The following is an 18,884-nucleotide window of genomic DNA, read 5'->3' on the forward strand; positions in this document are numbered from 1 at the left end:
CTAAGCTAAGGACCCTGGGACTAAACACCTTCCTCTGCAACTGGATCCTGGACTTACTGACAGGCCGCCCCCAGGTGGAAAGGGTAGGTAACAACACATCCGGCATGCTGATCCTCAACACGGGGGCCCCTCAGGGGTGCGTGCTCAGCCCCCTCCTGTACTCCATGTTCACTCATGACTGCACGGCCAGGCACAACTCCAACACCATCATTAAGTTTGCTGATGACACAATAGCGGTAGGCCTGATCACCGACAACGATGAGACAGCCTATAGGGAGGAGGTCAGAGATCTGACCGTGTGGTGCAAGGACAACAACCTCTCCCGCATCATGATCAAGACAAAGGAGATGATTGTGGACTACAGGAAAAGGAGGACCAAGCACGCCCCCATTGTCATCGACAGGGCTGTAGTAGAGCAGGTTGAGAGCTTCAAGTTCCTTGGCGTCCACATCACCAACAAACTAACATGGTCCCAAGCACACCAAGACAGTCATGAAGAGGGTACGACAAAACCTATTCCTCCTCAGGAGACTGAAAAGATTTGGCATGGGTCCTCAGATCCTCAAAGGGTTTTACAGCTGCACCATCGAGAGCATCCTGACGGGTTGTATCACTGCCTGGTATGGCAACTGTTCGGCCTCCAACCGCAAGGCACTACAGAGGGTAGTGCGTACGGCCCAGTACATCACCGGGGCCAAGCTTCCTGCCATCCAGGACCTCTATACCAGGAGGTGTCAGAGAAAGGCCCTAAAAATTGTCAAAGACTCCAACCACCCTAGTCATAGACTGTTCTCTCTGCTACCGCACGGCAAGCTGTACCGATGTGCCAAGTGTAGGTCCTAGAGGCTTCTAAACAACTTCTACCCCCAAGCCATAAGACTCCTGAACAGGTAATCAAATGGCTACCCAGACTATTTGCATGGCCCCCGCCCCCCGGAACACTGCTGCTACTCTGTTATTATCTATGCATAGTCACTTTAATGACTCTACCTACATGTACATATTAATTACCTCGACACCGGTGCCCCCTCACATTGACATTGACTCTGTACTGGTACCCCCCGCTATTGTCATTTACTGCTGCTATTTAATTATTTGTTATTCTTATCTCTTACTTTTTTTTCTCCTCTGTATTTTCTTAAAACTGCATTTTAAGTAAGCATTTCACTGTAAGGTGTAAACCTGTTGTATTCGGCACATGTGACAACATTTGATTTGTATTAATTTTATGTATTGCAATGTCATCAACTCCAATTTGAATGTTAGCCTAGCTCACTAAATAGCCTGCCCCATTTGCTAAATATGTTAAACTTGTTTGCAGTCCGCATTGTTCTAATTGCGTTGCTTCAATGTGGAAATACATTGTTAAACATAGGCTATAGCATTTGCACTGATATAGTGGCTAGGCCTACTGTAAATTGCAGGCTGGACATTGCTGTGGGCGTATAATACAGACAAGGCAACTTAGACTATGGAGGGTTTTACGCACATCCTCACTTTTCACAGGAGCTGGATAAAGATCCAAAATAAAGAGAAAAGGTGAATGTCCACTCACCATTATAGTGCTAAAACATGTTGTGTTTTATAAACATCATGGAAACATCTTACAGATCAAATTTGCACTTCTCCATCATTAGCAGACGGATTTGCATTGCATTCAAGCCATGTAGCCTACGTTCTCACCATAAACCCAAGGAAGGTGAATCTTTCTAATTAGTCTGGTTTTTAACCTTTCACGGCTACTAACCCCGGATCCGGGAGCACCCCCCACCCCCCACACACTGATTAGCATAGATAGCATAGCTTCAGAAGTAGATAGTAGCATGTAAATATCATTAAATCACAAGTCCAAGACACCAGATGAAAGATACAGATCTTGTGAATAAAGCCACCATTTCAGATTTTTAAAATGTTTTACAGGGAAGACAAAATATGTAAATCTATTAGCTAAACACGTTAGCAAAATACACCACTATTCTAACTCCATCAGTTTCTTACTCCTTCAGGTGCTATCACCAATTCGGCTCAACTAAGATATTGATATCCACTAACCAAGAAAAAACCTCTTCAGATGACAGTCTGATAACATATTCATGGTATAGGATAGTTTTTGTTAGAAAAAAGTGCATAGTTCAGGTAGAAATCACAGTTTACAATTGCACCGACCATCGCAAATCGACTAGAATTACTAGATAGAGCAACGTGTATGACCAATTTACTCATCATAAAACATTTCATAAGAATAGACAAAGCATAGCAATGGAAAGACCCAGATCTTGTGATTCCAGACAATATTTCAGATTTTCTAAGCGTTTTACAGCGAAAACACAATAAATCGATAAGTTAGCATACTACATGTGAAAACGTTACCAGAGCATCGATTCCAGCCAAAGAGCGCTATAACGTAATCACCGCCAAAAGATATTAATTTTTTCACTAACCTTCTCAGAATTCTTCCGATGACACTCCTGTAACATCATTTTACAACATACATATACAGTTTGTTCGAAAAGGTGCATATTTAGCCATACAAAACCGTGGTTACACAATAAAAATACTAGGAAATCAAGCCTCAATATGTCTGACGTCATCTATCAGAGTGATCTAGTTTAATTGAAAGCTAATCATATACTTGACTAAAAAATACAGGGTAGACAGGAATCGAAAGACAAATTAGTTCTTAATGCAACCGCTGATTTACATTTTTAAAATTATCCTTACTTTTCAATACAGGGTTCGCCAAGTGAAGCTATACCAAACAAAATGGCGATATATGCGTTTAAAATATTTCGACAGAAACACGGTTTATCATATTAAATATTGCTTACTTTGAGCTGATCTTCCATCATATTCTTGGGCAATGTATCCTTTCTATGTTATAAACGTCTTTTGGTCGATAGATGTCCTCTGTCCTTCGAAATGTCCATCACCAACGACCGACAACCTAAAACGTGTCCAAACTTTCAGAGTGCACGACAAAGAAATTCCTCAAAATCGCACTAAACGGATATAAATTGATATAAAACGGTTCAAATTCACTACCTTATGATGTTTTTAACAACTATAACGACTGAAAACATGACCGGAGAAATACTGCTGGTTAGAAAACGATTTGGAACGAGGCAGGTCCGATGGCCTTCACGCTTGAGGCGCACGTTGAGAAAGGGGGGTCTCTGTACATTTTGGGCTTTTATAATGGCTGGGAATATCCCATCGACTTCATTGAAAACGTGATGACGTACAGACACCCAGAGGAAGACGTAGGCAGTGTCGGTTTCTTCATAGCATTCACTGTGGCCTTATAAACAGACCCCAGATCAGAGGTAAAAATTTCTGAAATCTGAACCCTGTCATGAAAAGTGCTGTAAAAATTGTTCTGTACCACTCAGAGACAAAATTTCAACTCCTATAGAAACTATAGACTGTTTTCTATCCAATAATAACAATAATATGCATATTGTACGATCAAGAATTTAGCACGAGGCAGTTTAATTTGGAGACCCAAATATGCTAATGCGGAACAGCACCCCCTATAGTTGCAAGAAGTTTCAAGTTAAACCAAAAATAATCAATCAATCTGCTTTTTAAACCAACAATGATAATTCTAAATAGGATTGGGTCAGAAGCATGATATCAGAAATCACTTCTCATTCCATGGCACTGTGTGTGTAAAGTATGTCACTTAGCGAGTACCACTTCCTCCCGATTCGGCCCATACCTGGCTTAAACTCTGCACCTCTGCCTCACAAACACACATGACTGCCCTCCTCGAGCATCTTAGCCGATTGTGCCACCTCAAAAGCTAGCTAATGGGGCGCCGCAAGCGGGACACTTAGGGCTGAGGAGTAACACACATCCCCATGTGCTTCATGTGCACATATAAGCCTAAATGTCTTTATTCATAACATTTGCTTGTCTATAGAAGCTACAAGGCTCCTGTCAATTGTGTCGTTTCCTATGTGTGAGGCAGATTCAAAAAAATAATAATAATAATTAAATGGCCGTCGACATGGCATTATAAGAGAATTGAATAGTTTGGAGGAGCGCGTGTTAGTGGTGCGCGGGTCAGTTTTCTGTTCACCCGCACACACCCGCAACTGCCCGACTAGACTATATGTGATGAAGTGAAAATCTGAGTCCCGCACCAGGCCCAAACCCGCTAATATAGAAAATGCACTGTAGGCTGGTCAGAGACTATTTTTTGACTGGGGGTGCAGGATTTTTTTAACCTAATTTAGATGTAGCCTATGTTTCTGCTTATAATTTCAGACATTTTGGTAGGCTATTTGTTAGTCAACTTGTCAATAATTAGATACATGCAGCTTCTCTTCTGTCATTACTAGAAGACTAAATAAACCCTTGATCACCAGAATGTCATAAATCGATAGAATGAATGCTTTAATGTAGTTTTCATCAGTACAGAGAAAATCGAATGAAATTAAAAAAATTATAACAGGAAAGATTTTCTTTGCAAAATGTCCAAATGACATCAGTTTGGCCGGTTGTAAGGAAATAGGAAGCTGTGGAAACGACCCAATATGTAGGCCTCTGTTTCTGATAAGATTTCAGTTGGGCTTGGATTCATGTTATGTGGTTGTAAAATACTATCAGCTTTTATGACGCTGATAAAGATAGCACCTCTACAGACAATATCTAATTCCATTCTCTCAGGATGCTGAAAGAAATCAAGATTTCTCCAATCCTTTTCCCTTGTCAAAGATATTGGTTACGTTTGGTCTATAAATTACTGAAAGAAATGTTATATTCTGCAGAAGGTAATATTAAGGCTATGTGAGAGGATATAGACCTACATTCAGTGTCAAGATTTCTGTTTCCATTTAACCATCATCTGAACAGTAGGTTACAGTTCCGTTGATGTGCCATAGGTTTTGACTGGGGGTGCAGGATTTTTTTTACCTAATTTAGATGTAGCCTATGTTTCTGCTTATAATTTCAGACATTTTGGTAGGCTATTTGTTAGTCAACTTGTCAATAATTAGATACATGCAGCTTCTCTTCTGTCAGTCTTGTGACTGTTGAATTTGTTAACCGCCTCAATCTTCACACATAACATTGACGGCACTGCTATCATCCTTTTACCACTTCACCAAATCTTTCCCAAACATTACTTTTCTGGCTCTCGCTTCTTTTAATTTTCAACTCTCCCTTTCGCAGCTTTTTTCTTATTGAATTAAACTTACCACAGAGACATTGTCCTTTTCGGCATGGTGGTTCGACTTCAACTTTTTCTGCACATTCCCAAAAGCATTTGGCGATTGCTGTGTAGGCTATTTGGCACGCATAAGTTTATGCTTACACACTAATGCCAGATAGCCTAAAATAATGAAAGAAAAACCTCAATGTAGCCTATAAATATAAATTGCACAAGAATCATACATTTATGGATTTAAGGTATTGTTCTCTATTCAACCCGTCCGCCTTTCATCCACACAATATTTCATGACCCTAAACCTGCCCGACGGATATAACTGTAGGGACTGCTGGTTGAGTCAACCCGAACAGCACGAGCACAAATATATCTTTGGTAGCCTAATCGTTTGAGGGGCGCTCTTTGAAAATTGGGATGGATAGCCTACTCAAACAAGCTAAATGAAGTATGCAGGTATGTGAATTGTGAACAATGAAAAAGCAGGAGGGCAAATACCTCCAAATTATTTCAAAGCCCTCTTAGTAGACCATTTAAAACCTCTTTATTCATAGGCTAGTTGGCTAATGGCCAGGATAAAAAGATGCACCTAAGTGACTCTGCTAAACTAGCCTGGATTAAGGGGAGGGAAGGCGAAATAGGCAGAAACCAAGTATTTTTTATTTTGGGGGGAAATTCAGACACAAAATGCACATCTCTTCCATGGGCAGCATCAAGGCTGGGTAGGCTGTGCTTCCACTCTCAAAACCCATTCCATTATCAACTGCATTACTGTTAAGGCCGGCTTTTTGTGGGTCTTAAAACTTCCCATTACCCTGCATGAAATTGTCACTTTTGCGCTTGTTAAGGACACACCTCAAATATTGCCACCCCTTCCACCTCAGCGCAAGTGAGCTGATGTTAGACAGGTAAATTGCCAAACCTGGCATTAGGTCTGGAAAATGCCAGTGCGCCAGTTTTTACATAACGAAATTGCAAACTAATGTGCGTTTGACACTTGCGCCACCTTACCGCCAGACGAAAATAGAACCCTAAGTGTAATTATTATATTGCTTTGTTTAAGAAAAAGGGCCTGAATGGAAAGACATAGGAGCAGATTGAGGAGGAACAGAGCGAGGGACGTGAAGGGGTTGATGCTATACGGGAGACAGAGTAAACAGTGCACACAGGCAGGCACACATGAACAATTTGTTGGTGTGGGTTCATGATGACTGACGGTCAGCCCTGGAAAACATCACTATACTCTGAGGAAGGGAATCAGCACCATCTGACAACACAACCAGTGATCAAGCTTACAGTCCCTGACACCGCCATCTTATCAGTAGAGGAAAATAACAACATTCATACAGGTGCTTGACAACATACAGTTGAAGTCGGAAGTTTACATACACTTAGGTTGGAGTCATTAAAACTCGTTTTTCAACCACTCCACAAATTTCTTGTTAACAAACTATAGTTTTGGCAAGTCGGTTAGGACATCTACTTTGTGCATGACACAAGTAATTTTTCCAACAATTGTTTACAGACAGATTATTTCACTGTATCACAATTCCAGTGGGTCAGAAGTTTACATACACTGAGTTGACTGTGCCTCTAAACAGCTTGGAAAATTCAAGAAAATTATGTCATAGCTTTAGAAGCTTCTGATAGGCTAATTGACATAATTTGAGTCAATTGGAGGTGTACCTGTGGATGTATTTCAAGGCCTACCTTCAAACTCAGTGCCTCTTTGCTTGACATCATGGGAAAATCAAAAGAAATCAGCCAAGACCTCAGAAAATAAATTGTAGACCTCCACAAGTCTGGTTCATCCTTGGGAGCAATTTCCAAACGCCTGAAGGTACCACGTTCATCTATATAAACAATAGTACGCAGTATAAACACCATGGGACTACGCAGCCGTCATACCGCTCAGGAAGGAGGCGTGTTCTGTCTCCTAGAGATGAACATATTTTGGTGTGAAAAGTGCAAATTGATCCCCGAACAACAGCAAAGGACCTTGTGAAGATGCTGGAGGAAACAAGTACAAAAGTATCTATATCCACAGTAAAATGAGTCCTATATCGACATAACTTGAAAGGCCGCTCAGCAAGGAAGAAGCCACTGCTCCAAAACCGCCATAAAAAAAGCCAGACTACGGTTTGCAACTGCACATGGGGACAAAGATCATACTTTTTGGGGAAATGTCCTCTGGTCTGATGAAACAAAAATAGAACTGTTTGGCCATAATGACCATCGTTATGTTTGGAGGAAAAAGGGGGAGGCTTGCAAGCCGAAGAACACCATCCCAACAGTGAAGCACAGGGGTGGCAGCATCATGTTGTGGGGGTGCTTTGCTGCAGGAGGAACTGGTGCACTTCACAAAATATATGGCATCATGAGGAAGGAAAATCATGTGGATATATTGAAGCAACATCTCAAGACATCAGTCAGGCAGTTAAAGCTTGGTTGCAAATGGGTCTTCCAAATGGACAATGACCCGAAGCATTCTTCCAAAGTTGTGGCAAAATGGCTTAAGGACAACAAAGTCAAGGTATTGGAGTGGCCATCACAAAGCCCTGACCTCAATCCTATACAAAATTTGTGGGCAGAACTGAAAAAGCATGTGCGAGCAAGGAGGCCTACAAACCTGACTCAATTACACCAGCTCTGTCAGGAGGAATGGGCCAAAATTCACCCAACTTATTGTGGGAAGCTTGTGGAAGGCTACCCAAAACGTTTGACCCAAGTTAAACAATATAAAGGCAATGCTACCAAATACTAATTGAGTGTATGTAAACTTCTGACCCACTGGGAATGTGATGAAAGAAATAAAATCTGAAATAAATGATTCTCTCTACTATTATTCTGACATTTCACATTCTTAAAATAAAGTGGTGATCCTAACTGACCTAAGACAAGGAATTTTTATTCAGATTAAATGTCAGGAATTGTGAAAAACTGAGTTTAAATGTATTTGGCTAAGGTGTATGTAAACTTCTGACTTCAACTGTAGATACCACAGAGCATCAGCACCTTGGTTCTGTAGATGTGTAGACTAGTGGATGATGGAATGTACGCCTACTTTGACAATCTGGGAGAGTGTTATAATAATCCAATCCATTACGTCAGTATAGGTGTAAATAAAATAATGTAATAAGATAAGAGTGTGTCATTGATACAATATCATGTTGTACTTTACCTCCAAATAGCCTACAAGTGACGTCAGTGATTGATTTTCTTAGACACATTGAGTCGCAACTAACATTCAACTTTGAGCTTGCTTCCCCTAAGATAAAACCTAACTCTGTATTTGGTAAGTAGCATTTTGTGAAATCTAAAATCTTTCGTTTTATGATCTCTCTTGCTTTGACAGTGTATAAGGGAAATAATGGAGGAAGATGTCACCAGTGTCCCTCTCCCCTCTTGGTATTTTTTTGTGACCTTGCAAGAATGTGAATTGTTTCACTTTTCTCCACTTTTCGTTCAGTGGTGATCAAATATCATATTATGGTCATGTTAAGTTCTTCTGTCAATAGACCCATATTGGACATAGGATTTTAAACACAGGTTAAGAAATGTGTTGACAGAGCAAGAGACACGTAGCTGGGTTGTGCTTGAATTACGGTGGCATTTGGAAATGGCATTTGAGAAAAAAAGAAATATACTTTTTCAAGATGTTTTCATTTAAATGTATTTGGGTACATCTTCCCATAGTAAATCATCTAATATGGTAGCTTAATGACTTTTTACCATTACAATAACATTGTGCCACCAGTAGGAGTAGTAACACCAATGATGGTAACGCCAATGATGGTAACACCAATGATGGTAACACCAATGATGGTAACACCAATGTGACATTTTTGGTAAATAAGGATTTTCTTAAGTGGCGAAAATTCTTAAATCTAAGGTAAGCAACTATTTCAAAATAATTTACTAAAGTGATAATTAATAATTTTAAATTGAGTAACGCCACGTAACACTTTGGATTTAGATAACAAATGATCAATGGAATCCTCAAATTTATGGCATACTAAAGGGGTGTGATGAACTAATAATTGTATTTAATATATCCCCCAATAACAGTTTGCCATTGGAGAGAATGCTCAAAGTCCTTGTATATCTTTGTAAAGAGTGATTTTGAAGGGGGTAACATCAACGACATAAAACTGAGGGACACACATCATACTAGTAAAAGTAATTTTTAATAGCATTCATTCTTTTTATTGATCTATACCATATGTGTCAAACTAATTCCACGGAGGGCAGAGCTTCTGCGGGTTCACACTTCTCCCTTGTACTTGATGAATTAAGGTCACTAATTAGTAAGAAACTCCCCTCGCCTGGTTGTCTAGGTCTAATTCCATGGAGGGCCTAGTGTAGGCAGGTTTATGTTTTTTCCTTTCAATTAAGCCCTAGACAACCAGGTGTGGAGAGTTACGCAATTAGTGACCTTAATTTATCAATCAAGTACAAGAGAGGAGCGAAAACCCGCAGACACTGCTGTCCACGGAATGAGTTTGACACCTTTGCTTTAACTTAACTCCTAGCCTAGTTAATGTTAGCCACAACAAATTGGAATTCGTAACATAGCATCAATTTAGCAAATTTGTAACACTTAACAAATTACAGTTCTTGCACCACACATGGGCAGCAGGTAGCCTAGTGGTTAGAGTGTTGGACTAGTACTGAAAGGTTGCAAGATCGAATCCCAGAGCTGACATGGTAAAAATCTGTTGTTCTGCCCCTGAACAAGGCAGTTAACCCACTGTTCCTAGGCTGTCATTGAAAATAAGAATTTGTTGTTAACTGACTTGCCTAGTTAAATACAATTAAAAATAGGCATTTTTTGTTGTAACTAATTTATGCACAATCCTCGCTTTAGGCCAACATAACAAAGACCATTCTCATGGAAACTAAAAGGTCACACTCCAACCTGGTCTCAGAGCATTTCATATTATTCTGTATGTAAATCCGGAATACCCATTTACAATATATTATACAATATAGTATATCATACAATATATTATGTTTCGTATGGTATATATTTATTTGTTGATGTCCATCACCCATTTCGTATGATATGTTACGAATTACAATTCATATTATATGTTACGAATTTTAGCTAGGTGGCTAACATTATTTAGCTGGTTAATGTTAGCTAGGCTAGGGGTTAGGTTAGGAGTTAGGTTAAACGGTTACATTTAGGGCTAAGGTAGGGGAAGTGTTAGCTTATTACAAAGTAGTAATTAGCAGAAAATTAGCTAAAATTGCCTGTAATGAGATTTGAACTCACAACCTTTGGGTTACTAGACGTTCGTGTTATACGCCCGAACAACCACCCTACTTTCATTTTTGCCTTAAGTAACCATACCAAATGTAACATATACTAGTTGCAGTGTCCCTGATTTACCTTTCCTATATTACGTCTAGAATATGAGACCAAGCTGCACACTCACTATGAAGTGCCTACTAAAACTGATATTATTGAACAAAGTTCTAGCATCACTGCCTATATGTCCATTCTTAGGAGCCTCATACAATAGTGAAACTCAATACAAACACTCTCCCAAACGATTGCAAATATGCAACTGTTCAACAATACATTCTGGCAACAAGTATCTCACCTGCTTTCTCCGCCAAACACGAGAGCCCCATTACAAGCACGAGCAGCACCCCAATGAAGCACATCTGCACACCGAGCAACTCCTTTCGCTTTTTCCGCCGAGCTTTGGTTTTCTGCTGGTTCAGCATCACTTGAAGCGGCCCACACCGCACCCGGACGGTCCCGGGCATCATGCCAACAGCCATCCCATCCATGGATACGTTTTTACGGCGACAAGGCTTCTGGGGGTCCCGGAAAGTGAACGTGGAGGGAAGCCGGGAGAAAGAGGGTTTCGGAAAGTTACACAACGGAAGAGATGGGCTGTCGATGGGTGAAAGAAAATGTTGTTATTCTATCTTGCGTCGGTTGCGATGTTGTCTTCTATATTACTTCGGACCGAAGTGTTGTTGTGCGTTGTGGCTGTTGCGAGAGGACGGAGCACTCCATGGATGCTTCAGTTTGGTGCCAGTTCTCGCAGGACACAGTCTGCAGCGAGGCTGGTGATGTTGAAGAGAGAGCGCAGAAAAGAGAGGGGAGGAGTGTGTGTGTGTGAGAGAGAGATTGTAAAGCTATAGCCAACAGAATTGGCCTATGGTTGACATTTTTTATGATTTAATGTTGAATTCAGGTTAATTGACAACACAATCAAATGTAAATCAACACTAGACGTTGAACTTGCGTATGTGCCCAGTGGGATACATTTTTGAAGCAGCAGGCGTTATTTGGAACAAAAAAAGACGCGCTCATCGTTGCCCTCTCCTGGATGCAGTAGGCCCATATTCCATCGTTTCTTTCAGATAGCCTATTGTAGTAAATCCGCTTGGCAATGGATGGCAATTTGTACATTGTAAATCCTTTGCATGCGAATGTCAGGCACACACAAACATACACACACACACACACTGTGGGTGAATGTCAATCTTAACACTCATGCACCGCACCACTCTCCTCTCCTTCATTATCTCATAATCACAGGTTGACCTCTAACCCGGTGAGACCCAGCATACACCCACTCCACTCTGCTTTTGATGCATTCCACTCATCAGCAGGTTCATGTTCAGTATCAGCCTCCATTCAGTATGTAGTATAAAGTAGTCAGCCTCAATAGACTGAACAACAGGTTGACCACACACTCCAGTTGATTGGGGTCAAAGGTAACACCCTCTGTTCCTCCCAAGCCAGAAACATTCATAGTGCATTTTAAGCACTTACATTAATCACAGGATGGAGGTGTCCTCAGGCCCAACTATCCCATAATGCCCTCTGATTGAGTGTTAGCCAATGAGTTGCCAGATTAGAGCTATCGCTCCTTGGTCCATACTCGCACAATCTCACTCACACATACACACTCATATGCTCAAACAAACACACACACACTTCGGGATTGAACATAATCCTGTTCCAGAGCGCATCACAGCAGGGATTCAGGACATTGGAAAATTGAATCAAATGGATTATGATGAGGAAACTGATTTTTGATTCAGTGCCGTTGAGAATTTCTGCTGCCTTAGTGGGAAGGAGGAAGACTGGCTTAAACACACAATGAACCTGAGATTCAAGAGTTTTGCTAGGTAACATGCTGACCACACCGGTCACGTCGCGTGCGTGAGCATTGCAAAATAAATTTACACATACATGTTATTCAATCATTGCCCCCACACTGCTCGCACGCACCAACGAGCGTCTGCGTTGCCAAGCGCAAAAATAGAAGTCAGTTCTATTTGTGACGCTGAACGCAGTGCAAGTCCTGCCTCTCCCATCTCCTCATTGGTTTATAGAAGCAGATACCCACGTGCCATTTCCTCATTGGTTGTACCCACGTGGGTGATTGAAAGACGAACTGAGGTCGGTCGTCGTCGTGGTAATACTATGAAAGTTAAATGCCAATCGCCATATAAAGTCCAAAGAAGAAAAAGCCTGGAAATTAATATAATTGTAGAGTTTGTTTTGATATTTCAACCTGCGTGCCATGATTGCGTTTGGTGTGGGGGGACAAAATCTATTTGCGCACAATGGCGCACGCGGTTGCACGCACCTGGTTTGGGTATGGTGTTAGCCTCACTGGGAATTAAATGCTAGCCCAAGCAGAACTAGGGGGTATCTTCAACATTCCCTCTTATTTCCACACGTTTATCGCTCTCTTATTCTCTTTCCCTGCCTCTAATCCTCTTGTGCATTCATTTGCTCATGCACTTTTCCTCCCTCTCTTTCAGCCATGCTGTAAATTTTTTCATCTCTAGTGTGTGATCTCTTTCTCCCTTTCTCTCTCTTTCTCTCTCTCTGGCGTGATTTGTCCCTGTCCAGTCTTTGATGTGCTGTTAGTCTTGTAACTCTGTGTGAAGCTGGTTTCAGTTCAATTGAGCTCTGCTTTCTCCTTCTTTTGATCAATAGAGATGGACGTTTTGTTTACCCAGTTAAAAGGCTTCAAACTGTATCTGAGTGGCAAGCTGTGTAAGTGAACGCATCACTTAGATGCATCACTTAATGCATCACTCAGTGGCAGCCATGTAATTTCAGGCAGCCTCGGGTACAGTAGATATTGTTATTAATGAAAGACATTTATCTCCACATTTGTATGGCGCCTCCGTAGATACACATTGACCTATCCAAACATAACATACCACTTCAAGAGATAGTTTACCCAAATGTTATAATTGCATAACCTTGTAGTTATGGAGGAAGAGAGACAGTTACCAATGATTAGCATTGAATATTTCACAGCCACCACTGGCAGAACGCATTGTAATGAGATAGAGACTCAGGTTTCAGGTTGTTTGGGATTCCGAGTGGCGCAGCAGTCTAAAGCACTGCATCTCAGATCTCGGGCTGTATCACAACCAGCCGTGATCGGTAGTCCCATAGGGCGGCGCACAATTGGCCCAGCATCGTCCGGGTTTGGGGAGGGTTTGGCCGGCATAGGCCGTCATTGTAAATAAGAATTTGTTCTTAACTGACTTGTCTGGTTAAATAAAAAGTATATTGCTGATTTGTGGGAGATTGTTGTTGTATGATGAAGAGGAAGTAGTCAGGGACTGAGTGCCACATTTACCCATCATGCACTGCTTCATGCCACATTTACCAATTTACAAAAAAACGTCTCTAGCACTTCCCAGTATTGGTTAAACTTCTTTGATGGTTTAGTAGCTCATAAACTCTCTCCTCTTCAGGTAGGTTTCAGCCTCCTCTGTCACTTGGATATTGGTCCCTATATAGGCAATACCCTGTGTGCTATTAGTGCCTGGGTCACTGATCAGTAATTTGTCTCAGCTATTGATGAAGTGAACCTCTCCCATTGATTATGTGGGGCTTTAGATCAGCATAGGTTGCAGTGAAGCATTTCGAGGTGTGTGTGTGTGTTTGTGTGTGTGTGTGTGTGTGTGTGTGTGTGTGTGTGTGTGTGTGTGAGAGCGAGCGAGCGAGCAAAAGAGGGTTTGTGGTGTTATTGTTCCATACTACTGGATTGGAGAGTTTTGCTGATGTTAGTTGGTGCCCGATTGATGACATCTGGTTGACATCAGATTTATAACCCCGTACAGTCTGTTATGTGAATACACAATGGATATACTGTAGACCTCCAAGTCTGGTTCATCCTTGGGCGCAATTTCCAAACGCCTGAAGCTCAGGAAGGAGACACGTTCTGTCTCATAAAGATAAACGTACTTTGGTGCGAAAGTGCAAATCAATCCCAGAACAACAGCAAAGGACCTTGTGAAGATGCTGGAGGAAACAAGTACAAAAGTATCTATATCCACAGTAAAACAAGTCCTATATCGACATAACTTGAAAGGCCGCTCAGCAAGGAAGAAGCCACTGCTCCAAAACCGGCATAAAAAAGCCAGACTACGGTTTGCAACTGCACATGGGGACAAAGATTGTACTTTTTGGAGAAATATCCTCTGGTCTGATGAAACAAAAATGTAACTGTTTGGCCATTATGACCATCATTATCTTTGGAGGAAAAAGGGGGAGGCTTGCAAGCCCAAGAACACCATCCCAACTGTGAAGCACGGAGGTGGCAGCATCATGTTGTGGGGGTGCTTTGCTGCAGGAGGGACTGGTGCACTTCACAAATTAGATGGCATCATGAGGAGGAAAGTTATGTGGATATATTGAAGCAACATCTCAAGACATCAGCGAGGAAGTTAAAGCTTGGTCGCAAATGGGTCTTCCAAATGGACAATGACCCCAAGCATTCTTCCAAAGTTGTGGAAAAATGGCTTTAAGGACAACAAAATCAAGGTATTGGAGTGGCCATCACAAAGCCCTGACCTCAATCCCATAGAAAATGTCTGTGCAGAACTGAAAAAGCGTGTTCGAGCAAACAGGCCTACAAACCTGACTCCGTTACACCAGCTCTGTCAGGAGGAATGGGCCAAAATTCACCCAACTCATTGTGGAAGGCTACCCAAAATGTTTGACCCAAGTTAAACAATTTAAAGGCAATGCTACCAAATACTAATTGAGTGTATGTAAACTTCTGACCCACTGGGAATGTGATGAAAGAAATCAAAGCTGAAATAAATTATTCTCTCTACTATTATTCTGACATTTTACATTCTTAAAGTAAAGTGGTGATCCTAACTGACCTAATACAGGGAATATTTACTAGGATTAAATGTCAGGAATTGTGAAATACTGAGTTTAAATGTATTTGGCTAAGGTGTATGTAAACTTCCGACTTCAACTGTAAGTAACTGCAGTGACTAGCTAGCTTCTTGCTTCAGAAGGTTGAACGGTCGGCTTGAGTGTGTAATGAAGTTGGGGATGCGGGTTCGAATGCACATACACATTTTTGGCAGGTGTCCCTGAAAGAAAACAGGCTGTAAAACTTTGTCTTCAACAATAGTGGTGCTCATTGTCTGACTAATCCTGTTGTGCTATAGCGTATTATGTTCAAATGTTTTTACAGGTTCCTGCTATTTTTCACACACACACACACACACACACACACACACACACACACACACACACACACACACACACACACACACACACACACACACACACACACACACACACACACACACACACACACACACACACACACACACACACACACACACACTCCCGTCGTCACCCAAAAGCCGCTACCTGTTCCCTTCTAGGACCGGGTGTTCTCTCTTCTGTCTTGGTAAGAGAACATCCCCTTCTGTAGAGAACAGAATGCCTCAGCCATACTGCGCTCTAATAAAGGCTTCTCCACAACTTACCCAAATACACTTGCATGCATGCACAAACACACACAGAGCATATCCATCTGACCAACAAGATCTCATAGTTTCCCTTAAAAAATCAACGAATTATGGATAAATGTCTATTTTTTTAATGATTTAATTCCGTGTGGTTACAGGGTTAATTCTGCGTGGCTACAGGGTTAATTCCGCTTGGTTACAAGGTTAAAACAGAAACAACTCAAAGGGTTAAGTTTAGGTATTCATTTCGAGTGGTTAAGGTTAGGACTATGGTTTGGGAAGGGCTTAAAACAAAATAATTAAACTCTCTGCTGTTTCCATCAACTACCATCAAGTATTCTCGCAGCTTGCTAGAGCATTGTGAACTACGGTGGAGCAGTGGTCTAAGCAGCGTGCTCTGGCTCTGAGCATCACAAGTTTGCATCCAGTGCTGGTCAATTGTTTTTAGGAAGGCCTATATCGACATTCTCAGGACCTTTTCAAACCTCCGAAATCACAGTTCATTTCAAGTGATCAGGCTGCATCTGACACCAAACAGGATTGGTTACGCTGAGAGCACAAAACAACAAAGATTTTACGCAGTATCACTCAATGCCTCTGTCTAACATTTGTTCCAGACACATATAGTTTATCCTAATCAATCCAAAGTGTATCATATTGCTCCTTTCTTTTCTGTGAATATCACTGAGACAGTGAGTGAGGATAGTAATGTGTGTGTATCGGTCTGTCCTACTAATCAATAACCCTGGTCACTGTGTCCCCGTCTCTCCTGCTCCGCTGAGACACTCATGCTAGACTTTCCCTATGGGGATTTCCAAAATACTACCTATTCTCTCTTGTCTATTTAAAGTGGAACTGAAAGCGTTCTTAACTACTTCACAGATATAAAACATCATAATACAATCACAATATCAGTCAAAATTATCAAATTCAGTTTATGCTACAAAACCAACTGTACAAGAGGTTTGAAATATAGGTTCTACCTGACTCACCATGGCGTACAATAAGGCATTGTTGGCAGAATAGATGGATGCAGTTCAATGTATGATTATATAACTCACCAATACATTTCTTGGTTCAAAAATGTTTGCTATCAGGTTGTAAATCACAGCTGGTCTGGTATATTGTTTGCTGCCTCCACCCATTTGGGATGCACTGTTTCAGTTTCAATATTTTGGACAAAAAAGGACGCATGTAACTAAGGCTGGGATGGTCAATACAATCAAACTAGCAAGGACAATGATCAATTGTCAGTCATAATATGGCTAATAGGCTAGCATATTTATTTAGAAAGCTAAAGACACAGAGCCTAACATTAGCTAGCTAGCTAGCTGCTGGGAGGATGTGATGTCATTGAAGGAGTCGGTGAGTGACTGACTTTTCCCCCTCATATCATTTTGTGGCTACAGTTAGAGATGCAGGTGTCATTTCGTTAGCTAGCAAGAAATGAGAATCACTTCATTAGCTAATTAGCTATGCTGAACTTGAACAACTGTTATCCAGTTAGCATATATCTTGCGTTTGTAAATTCACTCTGGCTATCTACTCCGATTTCAGAGTGTGCCAGAGCACAGAATAACTGATGAATTTACGAATGCGCAACAAAAAGTAATTACATTTTTGACAGCAGCACAGTTAGTCACTCACTAACTCTCTAGATAACATGCAAACAGATCTGCTGAGGCGAGTGAGGTGTTCTCTCATTTGTGTCTGGAAGTAGATAGCAAGCTAGCCAACTTTAGCTAGTTAGCTTGGGTGCTTGACTGCCATTGTTGTGAGGAACGCTTGGATCAATCCTACTCCTTGTCCAGAGTGTCCAGTGTCAATAGTGCAGTGTGCGCTCTGAATGCTCCAAATTTACGAACAGACATCAGAGCGTACTCAGACACACTGGAGGCAATTTACGAACACACCCTCAGTTGTCAATCAAATGTATTTGGCATCGATGAAATGGGCGGTCAGGCAGGCAAGTTCCCATTCAGTTGTCAAAATGTGGGTTGGGACAAACATGCATTGGCAGGAAAGCAGCAGAAGGACGAGCAGTCTACTGTTCTCCATCATTTATCAGTGCAATTTTGATGGCCAACTAGCTGAAAAAGTTTGAGAAGGTTTATCTAATGTTCCCTCGTTAGATTTTAGCTCATCTCGCTCTGGCTAGCATTAGTTGTTGATCTTGTTGATGTGCATAACTGAGGGGGAGAGAGCCGCCCATTTCATGTTTTTTTGAGCAATAGGATTGTAAAGTTCACAAATGTAAGAGGACTCCCGGGGTATTTACATATTTGCAGAAATCCATTCAGGTTTATTTTGTATCTTTTGGTGAATGTGTTCTAATGATCTAACGTTTCACTGTTGATACTGCCTGTAAACACACAGTCCAGTTCAAAGTGAATGATGGCATTCCGAGTGGCAAAAGGCTTATTTGCATAAAGGCCTAATGTAAAGCTCTGATTGGCTATGGCGCACCGGTCTGCGTAGACTCAGGGCCTGGACGAGACGGATGTTTTATTTACTGCAGTGTCTATTAATTGTCCAAACGCATGACCGCTTTCCCAATCTATGTTGTTATATATATATTTTTAGAATGGTGCAGGAGGAGATTGCAGCCGTTTTACGGTCTCCTAACCAATTGTGCTATTGTGTGTGTTTTTCCGTGTTATTTGTAACCTATTTTGTACATAATGTCTCTGCCACAGCCTCTTATGACTGAAAAGAGCTTCTGGATATCAAAACTCACCTCATACTGGAAAAATATTTTTTATTTAACGATTAGGACATGAAGGATTTACGTGATTCGCATGAGAAAGAGACGGAGATATCGGGGACGTAGTTCGGGGTGCCTTGTAAGGATCCGACGGCGAGTGGGTAATCTGCCTCTACCATCAGTACTATTAGCCAACGTACACTCATAGGATAACAAAATAGACGAACTACGATC

The 18,884-nt window shown here is 41.3% G+C and overlaps 1 protein-coding gene across 1 annotated transcript in view; it reads right to left on the reverse strand.

Annotated features, from left to right (window-relative positions):
* slc24a3 (solute carrier family 24 member 3) overlaps positions 1 to 11,399 on the reverse strand; it is a 112,659-nt gene extending 101,260 nt beyond the window's left edge. Inside the window, exon 1 of the mRNA XM_071380528.1 lies at positions 10,777 to 11,399. Within this exon, the coding sequence (XP_071236629.1) occupies positions 10,777 to 10,969 (193 nt within the window). The 5' untranslated portion in view covers positions 10,970 to 11,399. The remainder of the gene's footprint in view (positions 1 to 10,776) is intronic.
* Between the last annotated feature and the right edge of the window lie 7,485 nt (positions 11,400 to 18,884).

This window comes from Salvelinus alpinus, chromosome 32, assembly GCF_045679555.1.
Source record: "Salvelinus alpinus chromosome 32, SLU_Salpinus.1, whole genome shotgun sequence".
Lineage (NCBI taxonomy): Eukaryota > Metazoa > Chordata > Actinopteri > Salmoniformes > Salmonidae > Salvelinus > Salvelinus alpinus.